Raw genomic sequence first — 23598 nt, forward strand, 5'->3', positions numbered from 1 at the left:
TTAGCAACATGGGATTTACAAACAAGTTGAGTAATAATTTTTACCGAGAAAAGCAGACTGAATTGCTAAAATAAATAACAAATGTGATTTGGTACCCTAAACTCACGGAAGTTCTAACAAATGTTTTTCAACTAAGCTACAAAAATTAACTTTATAATGAATATACTTCACATTTATCTCCTTGTAAATCAAATTCACCACCTTATTGAAATTTTCCCGCAAATAATAATGTCAAAACAAATTTTGGTGAATCAAAATGGATGTAATTGACCCTCAGAAGAATGCACTAAATGATAGTTCCATCTTTAATTACAGAATTCTTTAACACTACAGTAATTCCAGATCGAATGTAAAATCCTTCAGATGGTCTATCTGCCTCTTTCACATTCTGCAATTTAACCAAAAAAGAGTAAAAAAAATAAAATAAAATTCTTGGTTATTATCTTTGTCCAAAACTTTTTTGCAAAAAATACTATTGCCACAGGACTGTGATTCATAACTACTGTAATATTAACCAAACTATCATAATAAAAATCACATTCCTTCCCTATTACAAAGAGCAAGTAACTTACATCCTTGTTTGTGATGACAACATGTTTTCCAATTCTTGCATTCTTGTCTATTATGCAATTCCTGCAAGATAGATTTAGTAATAAGCACTTAATTAAGCTTCAAAATTTATAAAAAATCCGTGATGCCATTCCATCAAAAACTATGATGCTTTAAGAGAATAATAATGGCTTAATCAGTACGTGGTTAAATTGAAACTGGGATGCACATCACTACCATTTACATCATTCTTATGTATCTCTCATGGTGGGATGCATATCACTACCATTTACATCATTCTTATATAACTCTCATGGTAGTTGACTGCGAAGAAACTGTCAAAGCAAACTTACATAATTTTGGTATCTTTTCCAACGCCTAGTGGAACCTTGCTCTCTGCTAAACAGGATGCTATCTCTTCCTCGGTTTGGTAATTGTCAGCACCCATCATCAATGTATCCTGTAGAATCAGTGAAAATTATACTTTTCAAATTGTTAAAGATTTGCTGCTGGCTCCTATTGGCTCCATCAAGGTTACTCAAAGTTAGAGATCTAAATTGGTAAGAGCAACACAATGATGCAGTAATGTAGGGGATGACATTTTGACATGTGGATGAAAAGAGCTATTATAATGCAGTGGAATAGGCCGCATGCGAGCTAGATGCCATTTTTCCAGGACGATCTTAAAGAATGCTGAGTTCAAAATATTTATATCTGCTCAAAGTTTATAACATGCTTTCTTCCATCATATTTAACTATTAGATAGTATTCCTTCCAATGCATATATAAGTATCACATAGCCTTATCAGGGTATACATATCCCAATTGTCTTCTAGAACGGTGGTGCTACTTATTTACTTTATTTTCATGCTTGGACCATAAAGAAGACTTAGCTAGTTTGTTCAACCAGAAGAGCATGAAACAAAATTAAAGGAAGCTTATGAAAAATATATAAATAAAGGAAAAATCACCTTTAGCTCCACCCCGTATTCCAATCTTGAACGAATTCCCACAATGGAATGTTCGACACTGCATTCTTTCAACAAGCAACCATGTGAAATTATAGAGTCCACGACCTACAATAAGCAAGGGTAACCGCATGAGCTCTATATGCATCAACTTAGCCATGCCATTTAATCACATATAATAAATTATTACCCGGCACTGCTCTATTTTTGTTGGTGGTAGAAACCGAGGAGAAGTGACGATTGGCTTTAGGGGATCATAGAAGTGAAACTTGGGAGGCTTTAAACAGAGAGATAACAGTGTTAACAGTTTTTTTTTTTTTGAATGGCAACAGTGTTAAACAGTTGGATAAGGAAAGACAGCAGGAATAATTTAAAAGAGGACTACCTGATCTGTAAGGGCCAAATTTGCATCAAAAAAGGATTTTATAGTTCCGATATCTTCCCAGTAGCCATCAAATAAATATGCCTGCCGTGTACAAATAACTGCAAGTTAGAGGCTCTACTACAAACAATTGAAAATGGCAACTCTCAAGTAATAATGGTTCCTGATTATCTTTTGGGGGTCGACCTTAACATTGTAATCTTTCATAGCCAGTGGAATGATTTCAGATCCAAAATCATTGGCTGCTGGATAATGCCACCTATAGAAGCAAAAACAATAGAGAAACAGAAACATCATCTTTTGCTGCTGTACACCTTAAGAATTGCCAACATATACACTGAAATGGTCCAGCTTTGAGTCTAAATTGGCAGCTACAATTTTAAAATAAATTGACAACAGTATTGATGAGAGAAAAAGTATATCTTTTCTAGTTGAAGCAAACCATTGATGAAGTTTACGGGAGATCCTTCGCATCTCGAGCTTTATTACCTGAGTAGTTTCAGTAGAACTTCTGTCTTGAATAAATATATGCCCATTGATGCAATGTATGGTGATATCCTTGCATCTTGAGCTGTTAATCCCAGAACAGTTGTATCGACTTGCTGTCAAGATAAGAAATTTCAATCAGCTAACTGCTAGTTTAAGTTTAAAACAAACTTTACATCAGAAGAACAAAGGACAAGTTCCAACCATCGATCTCAAACTTTCTCCCGTAGGTTTCTCAAGAAACTGTCTGATCTGTCCATTTTCATCAATCTTCAGAAGTCCAAAATCTGAGGCACGACTGCAGGATAAGAAGATAATTTCTTTAACCGAGGAAAAAGAAGAAAAGTGAAAGAAATGGTCAACCAATTTTTGTTAATACAGAGTCGTTTTTCAGGTGACAATACAGTCTTGCACAAGGCAAGAAAGCAAATTTAACTAAAAACCCAGGCAAATTTTGGTTCAAAATATTCACCTTTCATCCACTGGGAGACAAGAAACAGATATATGAGCACCAGAATCAATGTGCTTCTGCAATAGAGATAGGCGTTTAATAAAGCCTGCAAATATAATGTATAAATGACAACAGAGGAAGGTAAATAATCAAGGGAGAAGCTGTGGTTAACCTGCAAGAAGTCCATGTAATCCATTCGATATAGATGATCACCAGATAATATCAGAATGTTCTCGATATTTCTATGTTTAGCGTCCTACACAAGTTACCACAAAATGTCACCCTATTTGAGAGTACAAGAATTCATTTCTATTCTGAATTAAAAGAACACAGGCCAATTACGAAGGGAGAAATCTGAAAACAGAATAAGGACAGACAAGTTTCTCATACCTCAAACAACCAGATGAATTGTCTTACAGCATCTGCGGTACCCTGAAACCACTTCTTTCCAGATTCACCAGATGTTTGTGTAGCTGCTAGCACCTATGGCAAGACAAGGAGCAGAATTTGAAGCATATGTAGCAGAGACATGATAAAAGAGAACATGTTATGTTGAATCACTTTAACAAACATGTTAAAGCTCCTTCTTATACAATCTTTTGTAAAATCCTTCCTCACTAACCATCAGCAACGAAGCACTACAACAGTTTGGAGCGTTGGTAGTTCGAAAACGTAAATCTTAGACCTTCAGAATTTCCACATACCTCAACAAACTCATCACCAAAGTTCACACCATTGCCCAAATTATATGTCCGAGCAATGTGGCGGTTGAGAGATTGAGAATTGAACTGGGTGAGGATGTAAATCTTGTTAATTCCACTGTTGATGCAGTTACTCATGGGAACATCAATCAGTCTATAACATCCCCCTATTGGTACCTAACAAACCATGTACAGTATCAAACAAAGCAAATCTTAGAGATATTTACGCAAATTTAATCATAAATTTAAGGTGCCATCTAATATTTCAAATTAGCTTACAGCTGGCTTGGCCCTTCTTCGAGTAAGGGGAAAGAGCCGAGTTCCAGCTCCACCACCTAAAATGATAGAGGCAACAGTCTTGGGGTCTGCCTCCTGTTTTGGTAAAATATTTGCCTGGAAAGCCTGCATTGCAAGTCCAGGGTTGGAAAAGAAACAGAGTTCAGTAATCATTCAACACTAAGTGCTAGAAAATTGATCAAGTAACAAAACTGAAAATTAAAAAATGTACAATGCTACATAATACAAACTCAGAACAAAGTTACCATGAAATCTTTGGCAACATCAGCAAGAACAGCTGAGGTGGAAAATCTTTTGGTTGCAGCACATGTCCTCCTAGGAATGTTGATTTTTCCCATCCGAATACCAGAGAGCGCACTGTTGGATTGCCCAACTCCCACAGCATTACCAAAGAATGAAGATGACAGAAGTCTGTCCCGGTGGGATGGTGGCCACTTTGACGATGGAACACAGCAAGAACTGAACATATTTCTTCCTTTGGCAATGTGCTAATCTGAAACTTTTACTATTAAAGATTTAGCTTCTTCAAGGAAAGAATATAGAGCTCAAGAACAAGCCTTTTTCGCTACAGTTCTTGAATTCTCCCTCTTGATTTCTCCTGTTAATTGCTCTTCTCTGCTGTCTGGATGACAGTATTGCTCACCTAAATTTCAATGCCAATGTTTATTGAGATTCGAAATTTCTGGTTTCATAATTATATAGAATATTTTGTTAGAGTTATTATAAAACTCTATTACCCAATTAGAATACAATACACAATTTAAATTTTTCTGTAATATTTATAATTATATATTATAAGAGTGTTTTTTTTTTTTTATAGACTAGAATCGACCTGATAATATATCATCCACTCAATCATAAAATATAAAACCAAAAGCTTTAAAAAAGAAAAATAGCTCGCACAATCTTACTAAATTGAAGAATAATTCAATTATAAAAAATGAAAATTTTCATATTATGGTACGTTATGAAATGTAAACACATGAACATGATGAAATAAAATTAAAACGTACATTAATAAAGGAAAGAAAAGATTCTAAGCACGAGCCAAATTAATGCATTCTTTATAGGGTGAATATTAGAGAGAAAGAAAGATGTACGAAATAAAATTGCCTCAAGATGGAGCAAGGAATGGCTCCAAGAACAAGACCAACACCCAACATCACCGACTTTATACCTATATAATCTCTTTCCAATGAAAACCCAGTTAAGTTATCGAGATTCTCAAGCAGCACGTAGAATAAAAGTCTACCATTAAACAAAGATGCTTATGTACACTTAAAAGCCTTCATGATGCATTTAAGACCGTACGCTGTTTCCCTCTTTTGGGGTTTCCTTCTTGCATGTGCATGCATTAATATGGTATCATGGAAACCCAATCTTTTTTTTCCTTCTTTCTTCTTCTTGCGTCAAAAGAAAAGAAAACCCAGAGGAAACCGAGAAATTAAAAGGAAGAATCAGAATAACAATGTCCGGTGAGAAGGATATTTACTGACCAAGCACAACAATGGGGGGCAAAAGCTGGCAAAGTTTTGTTTTCCCTGGCAAAGACTCCACCACCGACCTTTAGAATCATGATGCAGCTTTTTTTTGTTTCTAATTTTACTCATTGGAAAATGTTCGAAAACAGAGTCAGGTCTCAGGTTTCAAAGAAAGGGAGTGATAAATACTGGGGGTGCGGGTCTCACTCCCACACTGAAACTCTCTCTCTCTCTCTCCCTGCAACTGCAACGGTGAAATATCCCTTCATCTTTCATCAACCATCAGTGAGTCAGTTGCGGTCGGCTAACGGCCCCAGGATTACCGATCTCTTGACTTCTTTGTCAACTTCTTAAAGTTAAGATACTCTATTCTATTATTTGCACAGATTTTCAGATTTAAGACCGCCTTTGATCACGTGACAAGAGATATCGAATTTCTCTCAAAGCAATGGGAAGATTCACATGGCAGTACTAAGTAACTTCAAAATATATAGCTCTTCTAGACAATATCAGATGTCCATGAATTCCCCTTTTTAAGACCTCTTCTTTCTTTCCCTTTTTTGTAGTTGGTCCAAAAAAAGAAAAGCTTGCAGATCTTAAGACTTCTTTTTCTCTTTTTCAAAGATTAATAAGACACATAGAAAGCGAAATGAAAAGAAACAAAACTCTTGCAGTCGACCAAACATATGGAGTAATTTGCTATTTGAGTATTAACATGTTCTACTTGTACAATTGCCATTCTGAAGATAAAATTTTTTGAAGAGGAAAAAAGAAAAAAAGAATATATCTCTACTCCATGATTCTCAGCAAACTTGGACACTCACCCCTACTCTTTTAAGGGGTTTCGACTTCTGATCCTATGAATTTTCTAACCTGCTCAGCCTCCCTTAAACTAAACACAGTAGACACCATAGGCCAATTGATCAGGTTTCTCATCACCAAATCACTGACTCTCTTGATATAAAGCAATCAATCATACACTGGTGGGAGTGGGAAAACTGGAGAAGAACCACGAAGGGAGAAACTACAATAGGCATCGTCAACTGTACATACATCGTAACCTGTACAATATGCCAAATTATTTATCTATTCTAAGATTACTACAGAGATGTCCAAGTTCAGGCCTTGCATCCATCCAAGAAGTGAATTTTGTCTCAATTGGAGATGTGCAGTATAGGTAAGACCGGAATGTGATGAGGAAGAAGTAACGCCTGCAAATAAACAAATACAAGTTTATCGATTATGAAAACAAAACACTTGGTGGTGCATCTTAGCGGCAACATCTTTCCTCAAAAATAAGCAACCTAAACTCAATCTAGCATACTAGAATTTTCAAACCATAATAGAATGAGAAAGGAGCAACTCCTGGCACCATCAAGTTTCATTAGCAATAACTAACTAAACAGGGCCATGGCCTTGGAATTGAGCCCATCAATCAAAAGGAAAAGACTATCGAGCAAGCTATTTGGTTAAGGCGGTAAAATCCAACAACAACTCACCTTAAAGCCTTTATGCCCATATCCATAAGGTATGCCTGATGTTCATCATCATCATCTGTGACCTTCTCAAGTTCCTTATTGTAATGAAGGATATCATCTCGTAAATGCCCTGCACCAGCACACCTTCACAAAAATGGAAGAAACTCAGCATCATCAAAGGGTGAAAAAAGGCCAGTAACTGACTGGTTAAATGACTTGGGGAAGAAAAAACCAACTGCCCAAAAATATGAAACAAAATAAAAGCCATGAAATAAGAAATTAAACAAGCAGTGGGAGGGACATGTTCAACTGAGTCCAAAAAAGAAGATATTGCTGATATCAGCAGAACAATTCATCATTTTTACTTTTGCGGACCATTGAATGACTAATCTGATTATACATATTGCTAAAATTGTAAAACAGTGAGAAGAAAAACTCCCTTTCAATTTTTTTACAAGAAATTTAAATAATAGGAAAAAAGAAAAGGAAAGGAGACAGACCTTTCAATAATGATATCAACATCTGCTTTGCTTTTGGGACCATGAATGAGAACTCTTGTAAGACTTAGTATGTCACGATAATCACCCATCCTTAGTGCTTCTTCATCAGAAGTTCGGGATGGCAAGTTTTCTTCAAGTGTAGAATGTAGATGTGCATCAGCCAATGATTGTGTAACACTAGATGTCCCAAACTTCACCTCTGCATCAAGTCTGCTACAGATGATTGCCATTGCATATGCAACTCCTCCAAATCCAGTATGTGATATATAAAGGTAACACCGTGAGGAGCTGTACAAGACATAATTGCAGCTTCAAAAACAATATTTGATTCAAAGGAATCACTTTAAAGCAAATTCACAATTGCAGTTCCATTTTTTTTTGGTCAACAAAGAAATTGTCTTTACCTCAAAGCCTCTTAACCAATTACAAAAGAAAACACTTTTTCAAATTCTTGGCATCATAATAACAAAAATGGTCCTGATGTAAATAAATCTAGTCTTTCAAAAAACAAAAGATCTTTAAAGATGTTATTGGCCTTTTTAAAACTGATATGGTGAGGGTATTCTAGTTGGCAGTAGCAATTTCTTAACAGAATGATGCAGTTCATCTTTTATTTTCCTTCCCCCTTTTGAAAGAATATTCTATCTTTCAGGCTGATAACATATTAATAATTTTCAGATGGTGTTGCAAAATTTCCCAAAATGATTATAAACCTAGCCACGGTATATATCACTCACCTAACAAGCAGTTAATACATAATATCCCAAGTTAAAATGTTATCTGGTAAATAATCCCTGCCTAGACACCCTGCTGCATGCATGCATGTATATATGCAGGTAGAACCAGACACAACAAAAATTTCTAGGTGTCACTTCAAAAGAATGATCAATGAAGCACTAGCTAGATATACTGATACTCACTCATCTTGACAGTTCTGGATTTCATCCACATCAGAAGCTAAAGCTTCCCTCTCTCTAGTTAATGGTATCCTCCTATAAGCTATATTATACCCCTCATTCTTTAGAGCTGCATATACTTCGGCAGGCGACTTCACATCATCAGCAAAGATGTTTTCCCAGTATCCTACAACACTGGACTGATTTGATAATGGGCTATATTCTTCACGATGTAAAAGCATTCGACCTCCAGACTGTCTAACCTCAGATAATATATCTTCCTTTAGCCGTGCCTCCATGTGTTCCACCTGCATTATGGTCACAATGCAAGAAGTAAGTAATTGGCACTTAATAACTAACCCATACACAATAAACCACATTCATGCTGACATACCACTGGGCCAGTAATTCCAACATGCTTTAGGGTATCAACAGGCTTATTTAACTCCCTCAGTACAAATGGTGTGCCATTAATGTACACAACTGCCTCTTCTCTCAGATCAGTCACCACCACTTTCTGACCAGCAAATCCTTCTGCCTTGGACTTGTTGGCACCTAGATATGCTAGCATCTCCTTAGCACCACTAATTGTTGGAGTTGCCATGCTATAAACAGGGTATTCATCCACCTAGAACAAACAGGTGTCAAAGGCATATAAGGATTCTGCCAACGTTTAATCATTTATATGGTTTGTTTTTTTATAAAATTAAGACCAAGAATATGCACGATTCTAGTGCGCGTGTGACCTAAAAATTTGAAATGAGGTAAGAGGAACTGAACTATAATAATATGTTGCTGTGAATACAAACCTAAACAGACAGAAGTCAATCTAACACAAGCAAATCTAAAAGATAAAAAAGGAAAGACATATTTCCATGTACCACTGAGAAGAAAAAAAAATCTTTGACACAATTTGATGAACCACATTGAGTAAGATGTTGCATCTCATATACCAGTAACTTTGACATAGACTCTTGAAAAGGTAAATAGACATGATTTACTGCAATGAAGCAGGTAGATTTAACAGAAAATACCTATCTTATGGACAACATTTACTATAAAATATAAAACATCAAGGAGAATGCTAGATATATTAACACTATAATGACCTTAATGGTTAGACGGCCTTATGGCATAACAATCTCAAGAAAGTCGTTTTTCTTTTGAACAAACCTTGAAAACATGTGGTGCACCATGAATTTGGATGTTGCTGGAAGTCCTCTGACCAGGAAAGAAGTACATCTTAAGTATAGAGCCATTCCCTAAAACAGAACCATTACGTGCCTTCACAATGGCCTCCATTACAGCATCTCCATGTTGGGATTCATGTGGTGCTCTCAATTCCTCCTGCATTCAAGAAGCAAATTAGTTGCACAAGCATAATCAAAACAAAAGATAAAAATGTCAAAATACGACAAACTTAGAACATTGTGTTCATTAAACCCTTGACTTGATTCTAGACAGAGAAGAATAGTTACAGGGACAGTGAAAAATCGCCCAGGCCTTAATCTTATACTCCATTTCATTGCTTGGACCTCCGGTCTCTGATGCAACCAGTTCTTAAATGTCATCATGCATTCTCCTTGTCCACAAAACCCATCAAATGCTTCACTTCCAAGATATGCAGCAAAAGCAATTAAACGGAAATACCGTTCCAAGTACTCAGCACCACGGTTCAGTGCCACTCTCCTCACCCTTGGCTCAACATGCTGTTGGTTGAATACCTTCCTGTACTGCAGAACTGCTTGTCGTATGTTCTGTAGTGCTGAACATCTATCAATGATTGCATCTAAGGCCTCACGGCACTCCACTCCATTATCAAATAATCTTGTTATCTTCCACAACAGTAAGATATCATCAATGCCAAATGCACGGCCTTGCTCATTTTCTGTTTTTACTTTAACAGTACTAGAGGTCAATCTAGTGGCACTGCTTCCACTTTCTTCACCACTTGAGGAGCTTCCATCTGCCTGTTCACGGCTCATGTCATCAACCAGGGCTTTAATTGGTCTCCCATAATCAATACGAAGCTTCACAAGGCAAGCTATTACAGTACCAGTTGTTGTCCTCCCTCTTCCCATCTATGAAAAGAAAGGGAACAATGATATTTAGGTGAGAGTGAGAAAAAGAAGCAGACACAAAAAAGTAATAAGCATCTGCAAATCCATATAGCCATCAAAACAATTTGCAAAAAAAATACCTGGCAATTGAATACAAAAGAAGTATCCTTTGAAGCAGAAGCGATGTTTGCAGCCAGTGTATCGAAGTCAGAACTTTTGGGAGCTTTGCCATCAGTGATGGGCACACGTGCATACTTAATGGGAAAACCATCATCCCCTAAGCATTTAAAAACCTCAAGTGGAGTTTGTATAGAATCAGAATTGACATGTTCCCAAGCATCAAATATTTGCCCATCATCTGTCTCATGAATGACCATTATAGCACCCTCATAGCGTTCAGCTTCTCGCAGAATATCTTCCTTCAATCGAGCTTCCATTCTCTCCACTCTCTCACGATCAATTCCCTGAATGAACATATCAAGTTAGACTCCAGTAACAATGGTCCCTTTTCTTCCCAAGTGGATGGGGCAGGGGGGATTCAGAAACCATTTGCACAAACCAAAGAAACAGATACTCTTTTGGAAAGAGCCATGTTTATTTCAGGTACAAGTACTACTATTTATATCAATTACCAACAATCAAATGATTATATTTCTAGCTAATACAAATCAGATGTGTCCATTCTGTGAGTTTAGTTCATTTTAATTTCTTAAGTGGCTTGTTCCTGATGCACACTAGAAAGTAAGACAGTCCATATGGTTTTAATTGCATTTTGGATTAAATAAAATGCATGTCTCCACTTTCTCATGATGACATATAAATGCAATAAATTAAGTTTGTGTCTGCATCCATGTCCACGTATCTAAAAATTCTTCAAACCTGCTGTCCTCATAACATGCTTAGCTTATTGTTGAAATCTACTGCAGTGAAATAAAATGTTCAATTAAGCTATAAACAGTCAAGATAGCTGGGCATCACATGCTTCAAAAAAATCATTTTCCCCTGAAAGTCCACTGGATTTTTCAGAAAAACGTTGCCAGACAACAAAGAAATGATTCAATAAATTTCCTTTCCAAACATAGAGTATGATGACAATGAGCAAATACCAGTGGTGATGCTATACTGTACGCACAATAACTCACACCGCAATGTGTGTGAAACATCTGAACTAGAGATCCTTCAGTTCATAAAGCTCATCCACACAGATCTTCAAAAAAATTTTAACAGATATGACAAGAATTAAATGTAATTTACCGTGTACTCCAACATGTTTTTATAAGGTCTTTCAACCTCACGAAGAACAAATGGCTTTCCATTAATGTAGATAACGGGTTCTTCCCGCATATTGTGCCAAAAAACTGGACGACCACCTTTGGCACTGCCAATCCTTTGAATGACAGATAGAATTCCATCAATAGTTGGATTTGCAACTCCATAAACTGGAAACCCAGGAACCTCTCTGAAATTAGGAGCACCCTCCACTCTCTCTGGTAAGCTTACATTTTGACAACCAGGACAGTGATCACTTTTTAGGACAGTCTGGCTCCCAAGAACCTCTCCATTCCTCAGAGCAGCAACTACACCCACTTCATGAGGGCGACCATCACCAGATTCAATAACCTTTGCCAAAGATGGTTTCAGACTTGCATATCCAAGTGCACCCATTGGATCTCTCCGAAGCAACCTGAAACAATAAGTTGCCAATTAATGCATGCACCAACACAAATTCCATAGTGGGGATTATTTTCTTTTAAAAATCAGTTGGAAAACAAATTTAGCATCATACTAAGGATGAGAAAATGAACTTTAACAATGCAGGTGACAGTTTAGCATTCAATAAAAATAATTTTATAAGCACATCAAATTGCTACTAATGCATTTACCCTTCTTGATTCCTTTACAAAAACAATTCCCTGAAACAAATGAAGTGAGAAAAACAATGGGGTTGGGGAGAAGCAACTTGTTGCCATCTAATCGAGACCAACTGAACATCAAATGGCTGAATTAGAATCATTCTTGCAGTTTAACTGACCAGGCAACTTCTATTCAACAAGGCGCTAGTTCAACTGAACCCCAACTGAGCATGTAAAGGCAAAGACATTAAGTATCAGAAGCAACCACCACAATATCCACAATGTTTTATCACATCATAACTAAATGGTAAGAATTGATGACATAAACAAAGCAAGATTCAGATGTTCAGGCAGCTCGGCTTCTGTTGACACTTTACTATTAGTCGGTTCTCATCATGATTCTCAAAATGTTTGCTCCATTTGACTCACTATATGACCCTTAAATGTATACTTAAAAAAATTGTACTTGTATCTCTACTGCTTCTATAAGTGCAAAATCAGTACTATGAAGGGTTTAGCATCAGTTCCTGAAATTAAAACAGGGAACTTCTTATAAGACTCTTGCAATTAAATCTTTACCTGCGAATAATGCTATATAATTCTGGCCTTGCTTTCATCCAGTCAGCAAAACTGGTATGATCACAGGAACTAGAACGGAGAGCTGCTCTCTCTGAATGGAAATATACAGCAAAGCATATAAGAAAGTAATATCTCTCCAAGTACTCCACAAAAAATGAAAGTGATGCTTCCCTCTTCATCTCATCTGGCTGACGAAGAATACTATTCCGATAAGCGGCAATTGCTTCTCTTAAGTTCTGTACTTGCATATAAAGCAACACCGTATGAGTTGTATAAACCTATAATAAAACTTAATAAGCATGCAGATAAAGACAATTATATCTTGTCCCTAGGAAGGAATTAAGGCAATGGTCTCCCAGCTAGTAGTTTTACCTAAAGCAATACTTGCATTAAGTTAGAGTAGGAACTTGGAAACTAAACCTGAATGCAATGGGATACTTAGAAAGCCATACCTGCATTGAAGAACATTTGTCAATGACCTTGTCCACTTGTCTTTTCCCTTCAACACCACCCTAAAGGAATGTCACTATTAATAAGAAAAAAGATCCAAGGGTATGTTAAAAAATAACCAAGAGCCAAATAGCGGTATTAAATACCTCAAGGACCCGAATCAGGCTTCTTATGACTGCATATTCTCCTCTGCGAATTGCCACCTCAGAATTGGGCATACTGTCAGTGACATTAGAACCAGACTCAAAAACTCTGCCAATTGAATTGGTTCTTGGTATGCCTACGTCATTAGATATAAAAACATTAGAAATCAGAATAAGTTACATTAGATGAAATTACGCATTTTACTGTCTCTGGACACATTTAAGGACAATTTACACTCTGGTATATTTGATTGACCAATGTAAAATGAGATAAAAAAGAAAAAAAGAAAAGGGATGAAATGGGGAAACACCACTATTTTCCAAGTTGCGGATGAGATATCCTCTCCTTTCTTCCAACATCTAATCAAATTTCAGTCACAAATGTTACAATTTCTTGGCCTAGATAAAGTCAATGACCTATAGCTCAGTATATTTACCGTGAAGTTGATTTTGGCATAAGAAAACTAGCGTAGAAATGAGAAAATTCAAGCAAAAACAAAAAATAAAAAACCCAAATAGTCCAATAGAGTAATGTAAACATATTTATGTTGATAAGAGGGATGGCATAAATAGTAGAAAATTTGTAGTCTGTTTGCATTAAATTGCATAAACAAAGAGACACCACTACCAGAAGCTCCAATTCTGTTGAGATAAACCAAAGTTGCAATCACCATGCCAGTAGTTGTTCTTCCTCGTCCCATTTGACAATTAAAAATTACCTCAGTGCTTATGTCAGCTTGTGAAATTTTATTAACCTGGAAACAAAAGATAAACAGATAATATATTACATTATCTGCAACGTGCAATGTTCAGATTTCAATGCTTACATGTTTAATAATCATAAAACCAAAAGATTGACTTCATAGCCAAGTATCTTTTATGCACAAAATGAAACATGACAACCATCAAATTAAATTCACACTTTTAAGACTTTTCTCAAATAGACTAAAACTGCCATGGTCATAAACAGGCTTCCATGTAGAAGATATCAGTGCACCAAATACAAGCATTTCTATGATGATTTTTAATTTAAAATTAAGAACCAAGATTTCGAGTCACCATACTCCTGACATTATGTAAGACATGGAAATAGACACACCTCTCCTTATTATTATACTTCTTTCTTTATGGGAAAACCATCAAATAAACTCATTAAAAATTTAAAATTCATTTAGCTCTATGAATCCTTTTGCATCACTTCAGTGTGTTTTCTATATAAGTCACTGAGCTCAAAAGAGAGGGGGGGGGAAAGTACCCACTGATTTCCAATCAGTCAACCCAAGAGCAAAACTCAGAGAAAAACTCAATCTGTCAAGAGCCCTCCACCATCACTGTTAAAAAGAGTTGCATTCAAACTATATTACCGGGCTGTAAAGAAAATCATACTAAGACACAATTTTACAAATAAAAGTTCAACTGATCAGAAGAGTGAGTCCATATTACCCCAGGTATTTATATAAAGAAAAATTGGGGTGGGGATATTTGGTTGTCCAAGTATTAGCAGAAGTTTAATAGGAAAGATGTAACAAAGTGGAAGGAGGATGACTCAAAAAGCAAACAAAGTTCATAAATTATTCAAATCATCATGCAGCATAAGGCCAATAACAATGAACTCACCAGAATATCAAAATCCAGCTCCTTCGGTGATTTTTCATCCGTTATAGGCACGCGCTCATAGTCAACCAAGTACCCTTCGAGTTGCAATTCCTCATACACCTACACTAGTGAAACACCCAAAAAATTGAGTTCAAGATGATAATTCAAAATCTTGGCAGATCAGTCATGTTTTCTTATTTTCCAAAGCTTATACCTCCAATGGTGTCTTCACAGAATCAAAGGAAACTCGTTCCCACTGGTCCACCATCTGACCATCTGGCAGTTCATCAGTGACAAGGATCTTATTTGCATATCTGCTATGTCAGATTTCCAAATAAAATTTGCTATTATGCAGGGCAGGTGCTACCATTGGTAAAGACAGCAAATAAATGTTTACAAGTCACAATAAATAAAATGTGCAATTAAAGGAAATACCTTGCAGCTTCCATCAAAATATCTTCCTTTAATCGAGCTTCCATTTGCTCAACCCTGTGCCTGTTGATTCCCTATTCAACATAAAGACTATAATCAAGTAAACAATAAACAAAAAAAGTAAATGTCAGCAGGCCTTTGGCATGCACATACATGCTACATATATGAGTATGGATATTGTAATTTAAAACTGTTGACAGCTGGGAATGACCAACATCTATTCACCAGCTTGAGGGGGAGTGTCGACAGCATATCAATTTATTTTATTGACTATATTCCAGATTTGTAAGAGTTAGTTTAGGGATATTATTTGCTTTCTCTATTTTCCTCTTTTTGCCAGATTATTTCCTGATTTCTTGATCCCTAATTTCTGATAATTTACCAGATTCCAAGACTTAATTTAGATAGGTTTTCTTGTATATAATTAGCACCTAGTAATTCCAATATGATATTAGAGAATTTTGTTTCATTCTCTGTTTTCATGGTATCAGAGCTTCAGCTCCTCTAACCATTATTATTGGCCAAAGCAACCATTGCAGATACAACTCTAGAAGGTTCCTCAGAGGTGTCATCTGAACCTTCTAGAAATGTGTCTTTATCTGTGATTCCTACTGTCAGGGAAACCCATCCTCCCCAAATAACCCAACACAAACTCAATGGGGCCAATTTCCTTGAATGGTCTCAGTCGGTTATGCTAGTAATACGAGGCCAAGGAAAACTCGGCTACTTAACGGGTACAAAGGTAACACCAAAGGAAGGAGCAGCAGGTCATTCAACTTGGGAGTCAGAGAATTCCATGGTTATGGCATAGTTAATTAATTCCTTGGAGCCTAAGATTGACCAGACTTATTTATTTTACAAGACAGCAAAGGAGATATGGGATATGGCACATGAAATGTAATCAGATTTGGAAAACTCAGCACAATGTTTTGAGGTCAGATCTGCCCTAAGAAGCACAAAACAAGGTAATCTTTCAGTGACTGAGAAATTCAATACTTTGACTAAGTTATGGCAGAAGATGGATATGTTTTATGAAACAAATTGGCATTGTCCTGAGGACAGCTTAAAGTATAAGCAAATTCTTGAAAAAGAACAGGTATTTGATTTTCTTCATGGTTTAAGTAAGGAGTTAGATGAAGTACGAGGTCGACTTTTGGGGACAAAACCTTTTCCAAACATTAGAGAGGCATTTGCAGAGGTGAGAAGGGAAGAAAGCAAGAAACATGTTATGCTAAGAGTGACTACAGAGGTTTGTTTCAGATAACTTGTCCCAAAGTTCTGCTCTTGTTTCGAAAAAACATGAACCTGCCAACTCCAGTGATCAGCATGAGAATCGGAAAAATGATAAAATCTGGTGTGATCATTGCCAACATCCATATCACACTAGAGAAACATGCTCGAAGATACATGGAAAACCAACAAATTGGAAGGCATGTAAACAAGGTGAACAAAGTAGAGGTTTTCAAGCTGTTGCAAAGGAAAACAAGGCTGGAAGATCAATTTTTAGCAAGGAACAGCATGAACAACTACAACTCCTTCTTGCCCAACATCGAACTAGTGCACAAGTTCCAACTTCAAATTGTTCTATAGCCCAGAAAGGTAATTATCTCTCTGCCTTGAGTGCAAATTCTGAATCTAATGGCCCTTGGATTATGGATTCAAGAGCTTCGGATCATATGATCAGATGCCACAGGTCTTCTCTACCTATGCCCCATGCCCGAGAAATTCCAAAATTAGTGTTGTTGATGGTGCTTTGTCATCTGTTATTGGAAAAGGATCTGTAAATTTCGCTAATATGACACTAAAATCTGTACTTCATGTCCCAAATTTAAAATGTATTCTAGTGTCTTTTAGCAAATTGACAAATGATTTGAATTGTGTGGCTAAGTTTTATCCATCATTTGGTGAGTTTCAAGATTTACTATCGGGGAGGACAATTGGCAATGCTAAGATACGTGACGGGCTGTACTACCTTGAGGATAATGGACAAGTGAATAAACAAGCTCTGGCTCTAAGTGGCGAATTGACTCCAGTTTCTAATAAGATTATGTTATGGCATAATAGGTTAGGCCATCCTAGTTTTTCATATTTGAAAAACTTGTTTCCTTCTCTGTTCAATAATAAAGATATCAATTCTTTTCATTGTGAAACCTGTATATTTGCCAAACATACCCGTACTTCTTATCCAAATCAACCATACAAGTCATCTAAACCTTTTTTCATTGATCCATAGTGATATTTGGAGTCCTTCAAGGGTAAATAATATTTCGGGAATCAAATGGTTCATAACCTTTATTGATGACCATTCAAGAGCATGTTGGGTCTATCTTCTCAAAGAAAAATCAGATTCAGCCACCATTTTCCAACAATTCCATAAAATGATCCAAAACCAATTTGATACATCAATTCAAATTCTTCGAACAGATACTGGTCGGAAATATTTCAATTCAATACTTGGCAATTACTTTACAGAAAATGGAATTTTCCACCAAAGTTCTTGTATCAAAACCCCACAACAAAATGGTATTGCTGAACGTAAAAATTGCCATCTATTGGAGACTGCAAGTGCACTTATGTTCACAACTCATGTTCCTAGACAATTTTGGGGTGAGGCAGTCCTAACTGCATCATACTTGATAAACAGACTTCCATCCCGAGTCCTCCGATTTAAAACTCTTTTGAGTATCTTACTGGAAACCTATCCTCAAACTCGATTATTCACCTCCTTGTCTCCAAAAGTCTTTGGCTGCACTTCCTTCGTACATAATACCAGTCCTACTCGTGAAAAATTAGATCCTAAAGCTATAAAATGTATTTTTGTAGGATACTCTCCTAGTCAAAAAGGGTACAAATGCTACTGTCCAACTACAAAAAAAAATGTTTGTTTCCGTAGATGTCTCTTTCCTTGAAAATCAACCTTTCTACCCAAATCCTACTCTTCAGGGGGAGATACTAGGAGAAGAAGAGCTTTGGGATTGTCTTATTCCTCTTCCTGTAGTTGCTGACACACTTGAAGCACCACCAGGAAATAAAAATCCTCCAATTATGGCATCAACAGATTTTGGCTTGCAAACAAGGGAAGATCCAAATGGACTTAGTCAACAACAATCAGAGCTTCATGTTTATTCACAAAGAAACAAAAAGCCTCAAGAAGTGCAAGCTTTAACTCATCAACCGTGTTGCCAATTGTCCAATCCACAAGTAAATGCTAAAACTGAAACTGAAATTATTGGTGCTGGTGATACTTCTAATTTGCTTCAAATGGAGAGTCAACCTAATGAGTTGGACATTCCAATAGCTCTCAGGAAAGGGGTTAGATCATGCACTCAACATCCTATTTCTAATTACTTATCTTACAACCAATTATCACGAGCATTCCAAGCTTTGACAGAAAAGGTTGAAAGGGATGAGATTCCAAAAAATGTTCAAGAAGCTTTTGAAAAGCCAGAATGGAGGGCTGCTGTACTTGAAGAAATGAGAGCCCTAAAAAGGAATGAAACTTGGGATGTAGTGGAGTTACCTGAGTATAAGAGTTCTGTAGGGTGTAAATAGGTGTTTACCATTAAGAACAAGTCAGATGGTGAAATAAAGAGACACAAGGCTCATCTAGTTGCCAAAGGATTCACTCAAGTTTTTGGGGTGGATTACACAAAAACGTTTGCTCCAGTTGCAAAGTTAAACACTATATGGTTGCTACTATCACTAGCAGCTAATCTTGACTGGGCACTACATCAAATGGATGTCAAAAATGCCTTTCTCAAGGGAGAGCTTGATGAGGAGGTTTACACGGATTTGCCTCCAGGTTTTGAAGGGACAATGGGTAACAGAAAAGTATGTAGATTGAAGAAGTCACTATATGGATCAAAACAATCACCGAGAGCTTGGTTTGACCGTTTTGCAAAGACTATAAAGAGGTATGGTTACCAGCAGGGACAAACTGATCATACTTTTTTTTTCAGGCATTCACAAGATGGAAAGAAAACTACCTTGATTGTGTATGTGGATGATATTATTTTAACCAGAGATGATACAGAAGAAATGGAGAGGCTTAAGAAAACTCTTAGGAGTGAATTTGAAATCATAGACCTTGGACAACTAAGATATTTCTTAGGGATGGAAGTGGCAAGAAGCAAGAAAGGTATTATTTTCTCTTAAAGAAAATATACATTAGATCTTTTGAAACAGACAGGGATGCTTGGTTGCAAGCCAGCTGAAACACCGATAGTTATGAACATGAAGCTTGGAAGAATAAAGAGTGGAATTCTAGTAGACGGGGAGATATCAACGTCTAGTGGGAAGATTGATTTACTTATCTCACACAAGACCAGATATTGCATTTGCTGTAAGTGTAGTGAGCCAGTATATGCATTCTCCGAGTGAAGAACATCTTGAGGCAGTCAACCGAATCTTGTGGTATCTAAAATCTACAGCCAGTAAAGGCTTGTTCTTCAAGAAAAATGAGCTGAGAAGTGTGGAGGCACTTACTGATGCAGATTGGGCAGGTTCAGTTGAGGATAGGAGGTCTAAATCTGGTTATTGTACAAAGGTTTAGGGGAACCTGGTTACTTGGAGAAGCAAGAAGCAACCAGTTGTAGCTCGCAGCAGTGTAGAAGCAGAATTTAGAGCCCTTGCACAAGGAACCTATGAGCTGATTTGGTTAAAGAGGCTAATGGAAGAACTGAAAGTGTCTAGTATGGGACCTATGAAGCTATATTGTGACAATAAAGCCACAATAAGTATTGTACATAATCCGGTTCATCATGGCCGAACAAAGCATGTGGAGATAGATAGACATTTTATCAAAGAAAAAATAGAAGATGGGGTGATTTGCATGACCTATGTGCCTACCAAACAACAAATAGCTGATGTTCTAACAAAAGGGCTGCCTAGACCAAGTTTTGAAGTGCTAGTAGACAAGTTGGGAATGACCAACATCTATTCACCAGCTTGAGGAGGACTGTTGACAGCTTATCAATTTATTTTATTGACTATATTCCAGATTTGTAGGAGTTAGTTTAGGGATATTATTTCCTTTATCCATTTTCCTCTTTTTGATGGATTATTTCCTGATTTCTTGTTCCCTAATTTCTGGTAATTTACCAGATTCCAAGACTTAATTTAGATAGGTTTTCTTGTATATAATTAGCACCTAGTAATTCCAATATGATATTAGAGAATTTTGTTTCATTCTCTGTTTTCAAAAACCCCAATTTCTCTTTAATAATTCAGACACTATATACTCACATGACTCATGAGATAAGTAAACTACAAAGTATTCACAATAAATGGTTGATAACAAAAACACAAACTCTTAAAGTATTGTATAATAGAGCTACAAAATGAAGCATTCTATTCCGGCCCTGCTAAAACTTAATGTGTAAAGACCATTTATATTTGCATCATCTACTCAACCCTCCCACAAGGTGAGTACATTTGATGTCACATTCCAGCACTAAGTTAGCAAGTAAGAACATTACATAATAGTTGCCAGAACACAGTAGTTTGTGAACTTAAAACACAGTGATGAAGCCGGCAACCAGATGTCATAAATAGATGACAACATCTAAAGTTTCCTTCTGCTAACATACCGTATATTCAAGGTTGGAGAAGGGCCTTTCCACGTCACGCAAAACAAAGGGACGTCCATTAATATACACAACCTATTTAAGCATAAAGAATATACATATATATATATATATATATATATAAAAGTTAGAATAAGCAAAATTAAGCAATTCCCAAACTCTAAAAAAGTTTATGTAAAACAACATGCCCACCACAATCAAGAAAGTCTTCATCATAAAGTTTCTGATGAATAATGAATGCATGTATTATGTTTTAATTTATCTCACCAACACCATAACAAGCACTAAGAACACCAATGCTGATATTATTCCAGTCAAACTGTTGGAGAAGAAAAAAATGGGTTTTCCTTTTTGTTGGAGAAGGGAGGGAGGTGGAGGAGAGAACTTATTTTTCCAGTTCAATTCATCAACATTATGCCAAAAAAAAAATCTTTCTTGGGAATGGCATGAAGACAATTGATTTGAGATGACAGTAACTATGACCTACAACCTTCAAATATACTAGTCAACCTCATGCCACATATGAAAACTGGTGTTGACAGAATGCACAAGACAGTTGACAGAATGCACAAGACAACAATTGTCTGTTAGATGAAGCAGGTTCAGCCAGATATAGTTGAGTCATGGTTGTTTCCCATTTCTTCTTCAATTTTTTTTTTTTGGTTATTTTTTGGGTATTGATTTTTTGTTTTAGACTTCCTACTTGTTCCATGATTGACTTTCTATTTTGCTTTCATATTATTGTCCATCCTAGATTGAGTCTTGACATCTTCAATAGCATGAGTGGTCCTGAAACTCAATCATATTTCTACTTTTCTCCCAATTCTCAAAATTATTTTTATAACAATCATGTTTTCAGTAGTCGAGCAAAATACCCCACATGTAAACTAAAGCATAGCAGTCTGTCCATGCACTTGTCAACAAACGGAAATCAATTGGTGAGAAATAATTTTACCGGTTCCTCACGAAGACTAATCCAAAGAACGTGTGCTTGCTTCCCATCTTTCTGGGCACCAATATGCTTAAGAACATTTTGAATTCCAACAATTGTTGGTATTGCAACTCCATGAACACGCAATGAGTCTGCCTGTTAATAACAGACCAAAAAAAAGGCAAAGGAAAAGGGTTAAAAACACGAAATTAACAAAATAGATCATGCCAAATTACCAATTCAAAGTGGTACTCACAAACGTAAGCATGGCAGCATCTGCATCATAGAAGATACTTAAAGATAAATGAAATATAACATTGATGAAACTAAGGGCATAGTAAACCATGAGATTTAATAATTCAGCCTACTAATACTGTTACAATCTAAATTCACCAATGATATTCTCACCCTGCTTTTGTAAGTGTAAGCAATATCCAACACGAGCAATTCACCATAAAGAACATGAACCAGTTTACCCTCACTTATTAACATGTTACTGTGTCCAGCAAACTTGTTGAATTGACATGTGGAGATAACCAAAATGTCAAAAGAAAGTACGAAGCATACATTAAGTACAATTACTGTTCGACTGCCAACATGAGGTGAAACAAATTCATAATTAATTCCCCGTTGCAATTTTTTTCCTATAACTAAAATAAACATATTATCTAGCAATCCCTTTAATTTGTTTTAGATAAGATATCCAAGAAAGCAGTAAACAATAAGATAACTACTAAGAGTAGTGAAAAAAAAAGGCCAGCTAGAAAGGCAAGAATTGCAATTAGATGCCCATTCCTATCAATTCCAGAAAAGCAGCAAAAGAAATCTCTAGAAAGGCGAAAAAGGAATTAAGAGAAAGAACCTGACGGTAATTGGGAGCACCATCGATCTGAGGAGACAAGCGCTTGTTTTGGCATCCAGGGAAATGGTCGCTCTTTAGAATGGTCTTTTTACCCAACACCGACCCCCCTCTCATCTTCATCACTTGCTCTGGCTCCTTTGGTAACGACATCTTCTCGTGCAAAACACTTAATCCTCCTCAAGATTCCAACTTTACTCTTTTCTTTAATAATTCTAAGGAACCCAATAGCAAAAAATGAAGGAGATAGAAAAACAGTTTTTTAGTTGAGAAGACAATGCAAAAAGAAAGGCTGAAGAGAAAAGAATTCACTTCAATCCTTCCCAAGATTCCAACGATACCCTTTTTCTTGATAATTCTAAGGAACCCAATGCCAGAAAAGAAACGAGGAAAAGAAAAGGCTTCACTTGAAACAATGCCAAGAAAAAAGGGGTGAAGAGATACTAGGAGTAGAATAAACAAAATTCACCTTCAATCCTTTCCAGATTGGAACTTGACCCTTTTCCTTGATAGAAAAGAACCCAATGACAGGAGAAATATAGAAAAAAAAAAAAAGTTTTTAACTTGATACAATGGCAAAGGGAATGGAAAGGTAAGCGTAGTAGCTACGGAGATATATAAGAGAAAGAAAAAATAATAATAAAGGAGAGTTCTATTGGTGCATGTGTCCACTTAATATCACAAAAACAGAACAGAGAGAACGAGAAAAAAAGGAGCCGTTTTGTATCAATCCAATCTACGACAGAGTGATGTTTATTTTTACTTTTTTTTCCTGTTTTCATCTGAACAGTAGCAACGTGAAAGACGTGTGTTTAAGAGAATTATCAATTATTATTTCATCTAATCTTTTCGATAATTAAATATTTGATAATCTCATTGTTTATGTGCTTTGCTAAAACGCGTCTGGGAAAGGCATGGCTT

At 36.4% G+C, this 23598-nt stretch overlaps 2 protein-coding genes across 3 annotated transcripts; both read right to left on the reverse strand.

Annotated features, from left to right (window-relative positions):
- Nucleotides 175-5754, reverse strand: LOC18613842 (glucose-1-phosphate adenylyltransferase large subunit 1). Of its 2 annotated transcripts, XM_018114137.1 has the most exons (16): nucleotides 5331-5754; nucleotides 4080-4477; nucleotides 3817-3939; nucleotides 3541-3714; nucleotides 3227-3319; nucleotides 3009-3092; nucleotides 2858-2913; nucleotides 2590-2683; nucleotides 2389-2501; nucleotides 2086-2158; nucleotides 1903-1983; nucleotides 1708-1794; nucleotides 1521-1625; nucleotides 903-1009; nucleotides 573-633; nucleotides 175-388 (listed from the first exon to the last, which is right to left on the reverse strand). In XM_018114137.1, the coding sequence occupies exons 2-16, from the start codon at nucleotides 4299-4301 to the stop codon at nucleotides 287-289; spliced, it is 1575 nt and encodes a 524-aa protein (XP_017969626.1). In that variant the 5' UTR covers nucleotides 4302-4477; nucleotides 5331-5754; the 3' UTR covers nucleotides 175-286. The 2 variants fall into 2 exon arrangements, with proteins under 2 accessions (XP_017969626.1, XP_007051343.2); XM_007051281.2 differs by lacking the exon at nucleotides 5331-5754 and having other exon boundaries at nucleotides 4080-4484.
- LOC18613843 (paladin) lies at nucleotides 5968-22830 on the reverse strand. Its single transcript, XM_018129974.1, has 19 exons — nucleotides 22681-22830; nucleotides 21843-21974; nucleotides 20891-20962; nucleotides 15306-15376; nucleotides 15085-15184; nucleotides 14892-14990; nucleotides 13903-14029; nucleotides 13278-13411; nucleotides 13134-13193; nucleotides 12682-12917; nucleotides 11504-11933; nucleotides 10390-10713; nucleotides 9668-10270; nucleotides 9363-9536; nucleotides 8584-8817; nucleotides 8214-8497; nucleotides 7294-7581; nucleotides 6815-6937; nucleotides 5968-6526 (listed from the first exon to the last, which is right to left on the reverse strand). The coding sequence occupies exons 1-19, from the start codon at nucleotides 22828-22830 to the stop codon at nucleotides 6394-6396; spliced, it is 3774 nt and encodes a 1257-aa protein (XP_017985463.1). The 3' UTR covers nucleotides 5968-6393.

The sequence above is a fragment of the Theobroma cacao genome, chromosome 1 (assembly GCF_000208745.1).
Source record: "Theobroma cacao cultivar B97-61/B2 chromosome 1, Criollo_cocoa_genome_V2, whole genome shotgun sequence".
Classification (NCBI taxonomy): domain Eukaryota; kingdom Viridiplantae; phylum Streptophyta; class Magnoliopsida; order Malvales; family Malvaceae; genus Theobroma; species Theobroma cacao.

What these genes read in the sequence shown, in the direction of transcription:
- LOC18613842 (XM_018114137.1), bottom strand. Translation starts at nt 4,301, where the DNA reads ATGTTCAGTTCTTGCTGTGTTCCATCGTCAAAGTGGCCACCATCCCAC. An exon ending in ATTTGGCCCTTACAGATCAG is followed by an intron (nt 1,795 to 1,902) that starts GTAGTCCTCTTT and finishes CTCTGTTTAAAG; the next exon opens with CCTCCCAAGTTTCACTTCTA. An exon ending in TTGTCATCACAAACAAGGAT is followed by an intron (nt 389 to 572) that starts GTAAGTTACTTG and finishes GTTAAATTGCAG; the next exon opens with AATGTGAAAGAGGCAGATAG.
- LOC18613843 (XM_018129974.1), bottom strand. Translation starts at nt 22,830, where the DNA reads ATGTCGTTACCAAAGGAGCCAGAGCAAGTGATGAAGATGAGAGGGGGG. An exon ending in GTGCTCCCAATTACCGTCAG is followed by an intron (nt 21,975 to 22,680) that starts GTTCTTTCTCTT and finishes TGTTATTAACAG; the next exon opens with GCAGACTCATTGCGTGTTCA. An exon ending in ACAAATGTTCTTCAATGCAG is followed by an intron (nt 12,918 to 13,133) that starts GTATGGCTTTCT and finishes ATGCAAGTACAG; the next exon opens with AACTTAAGAGAAGCAATTGC.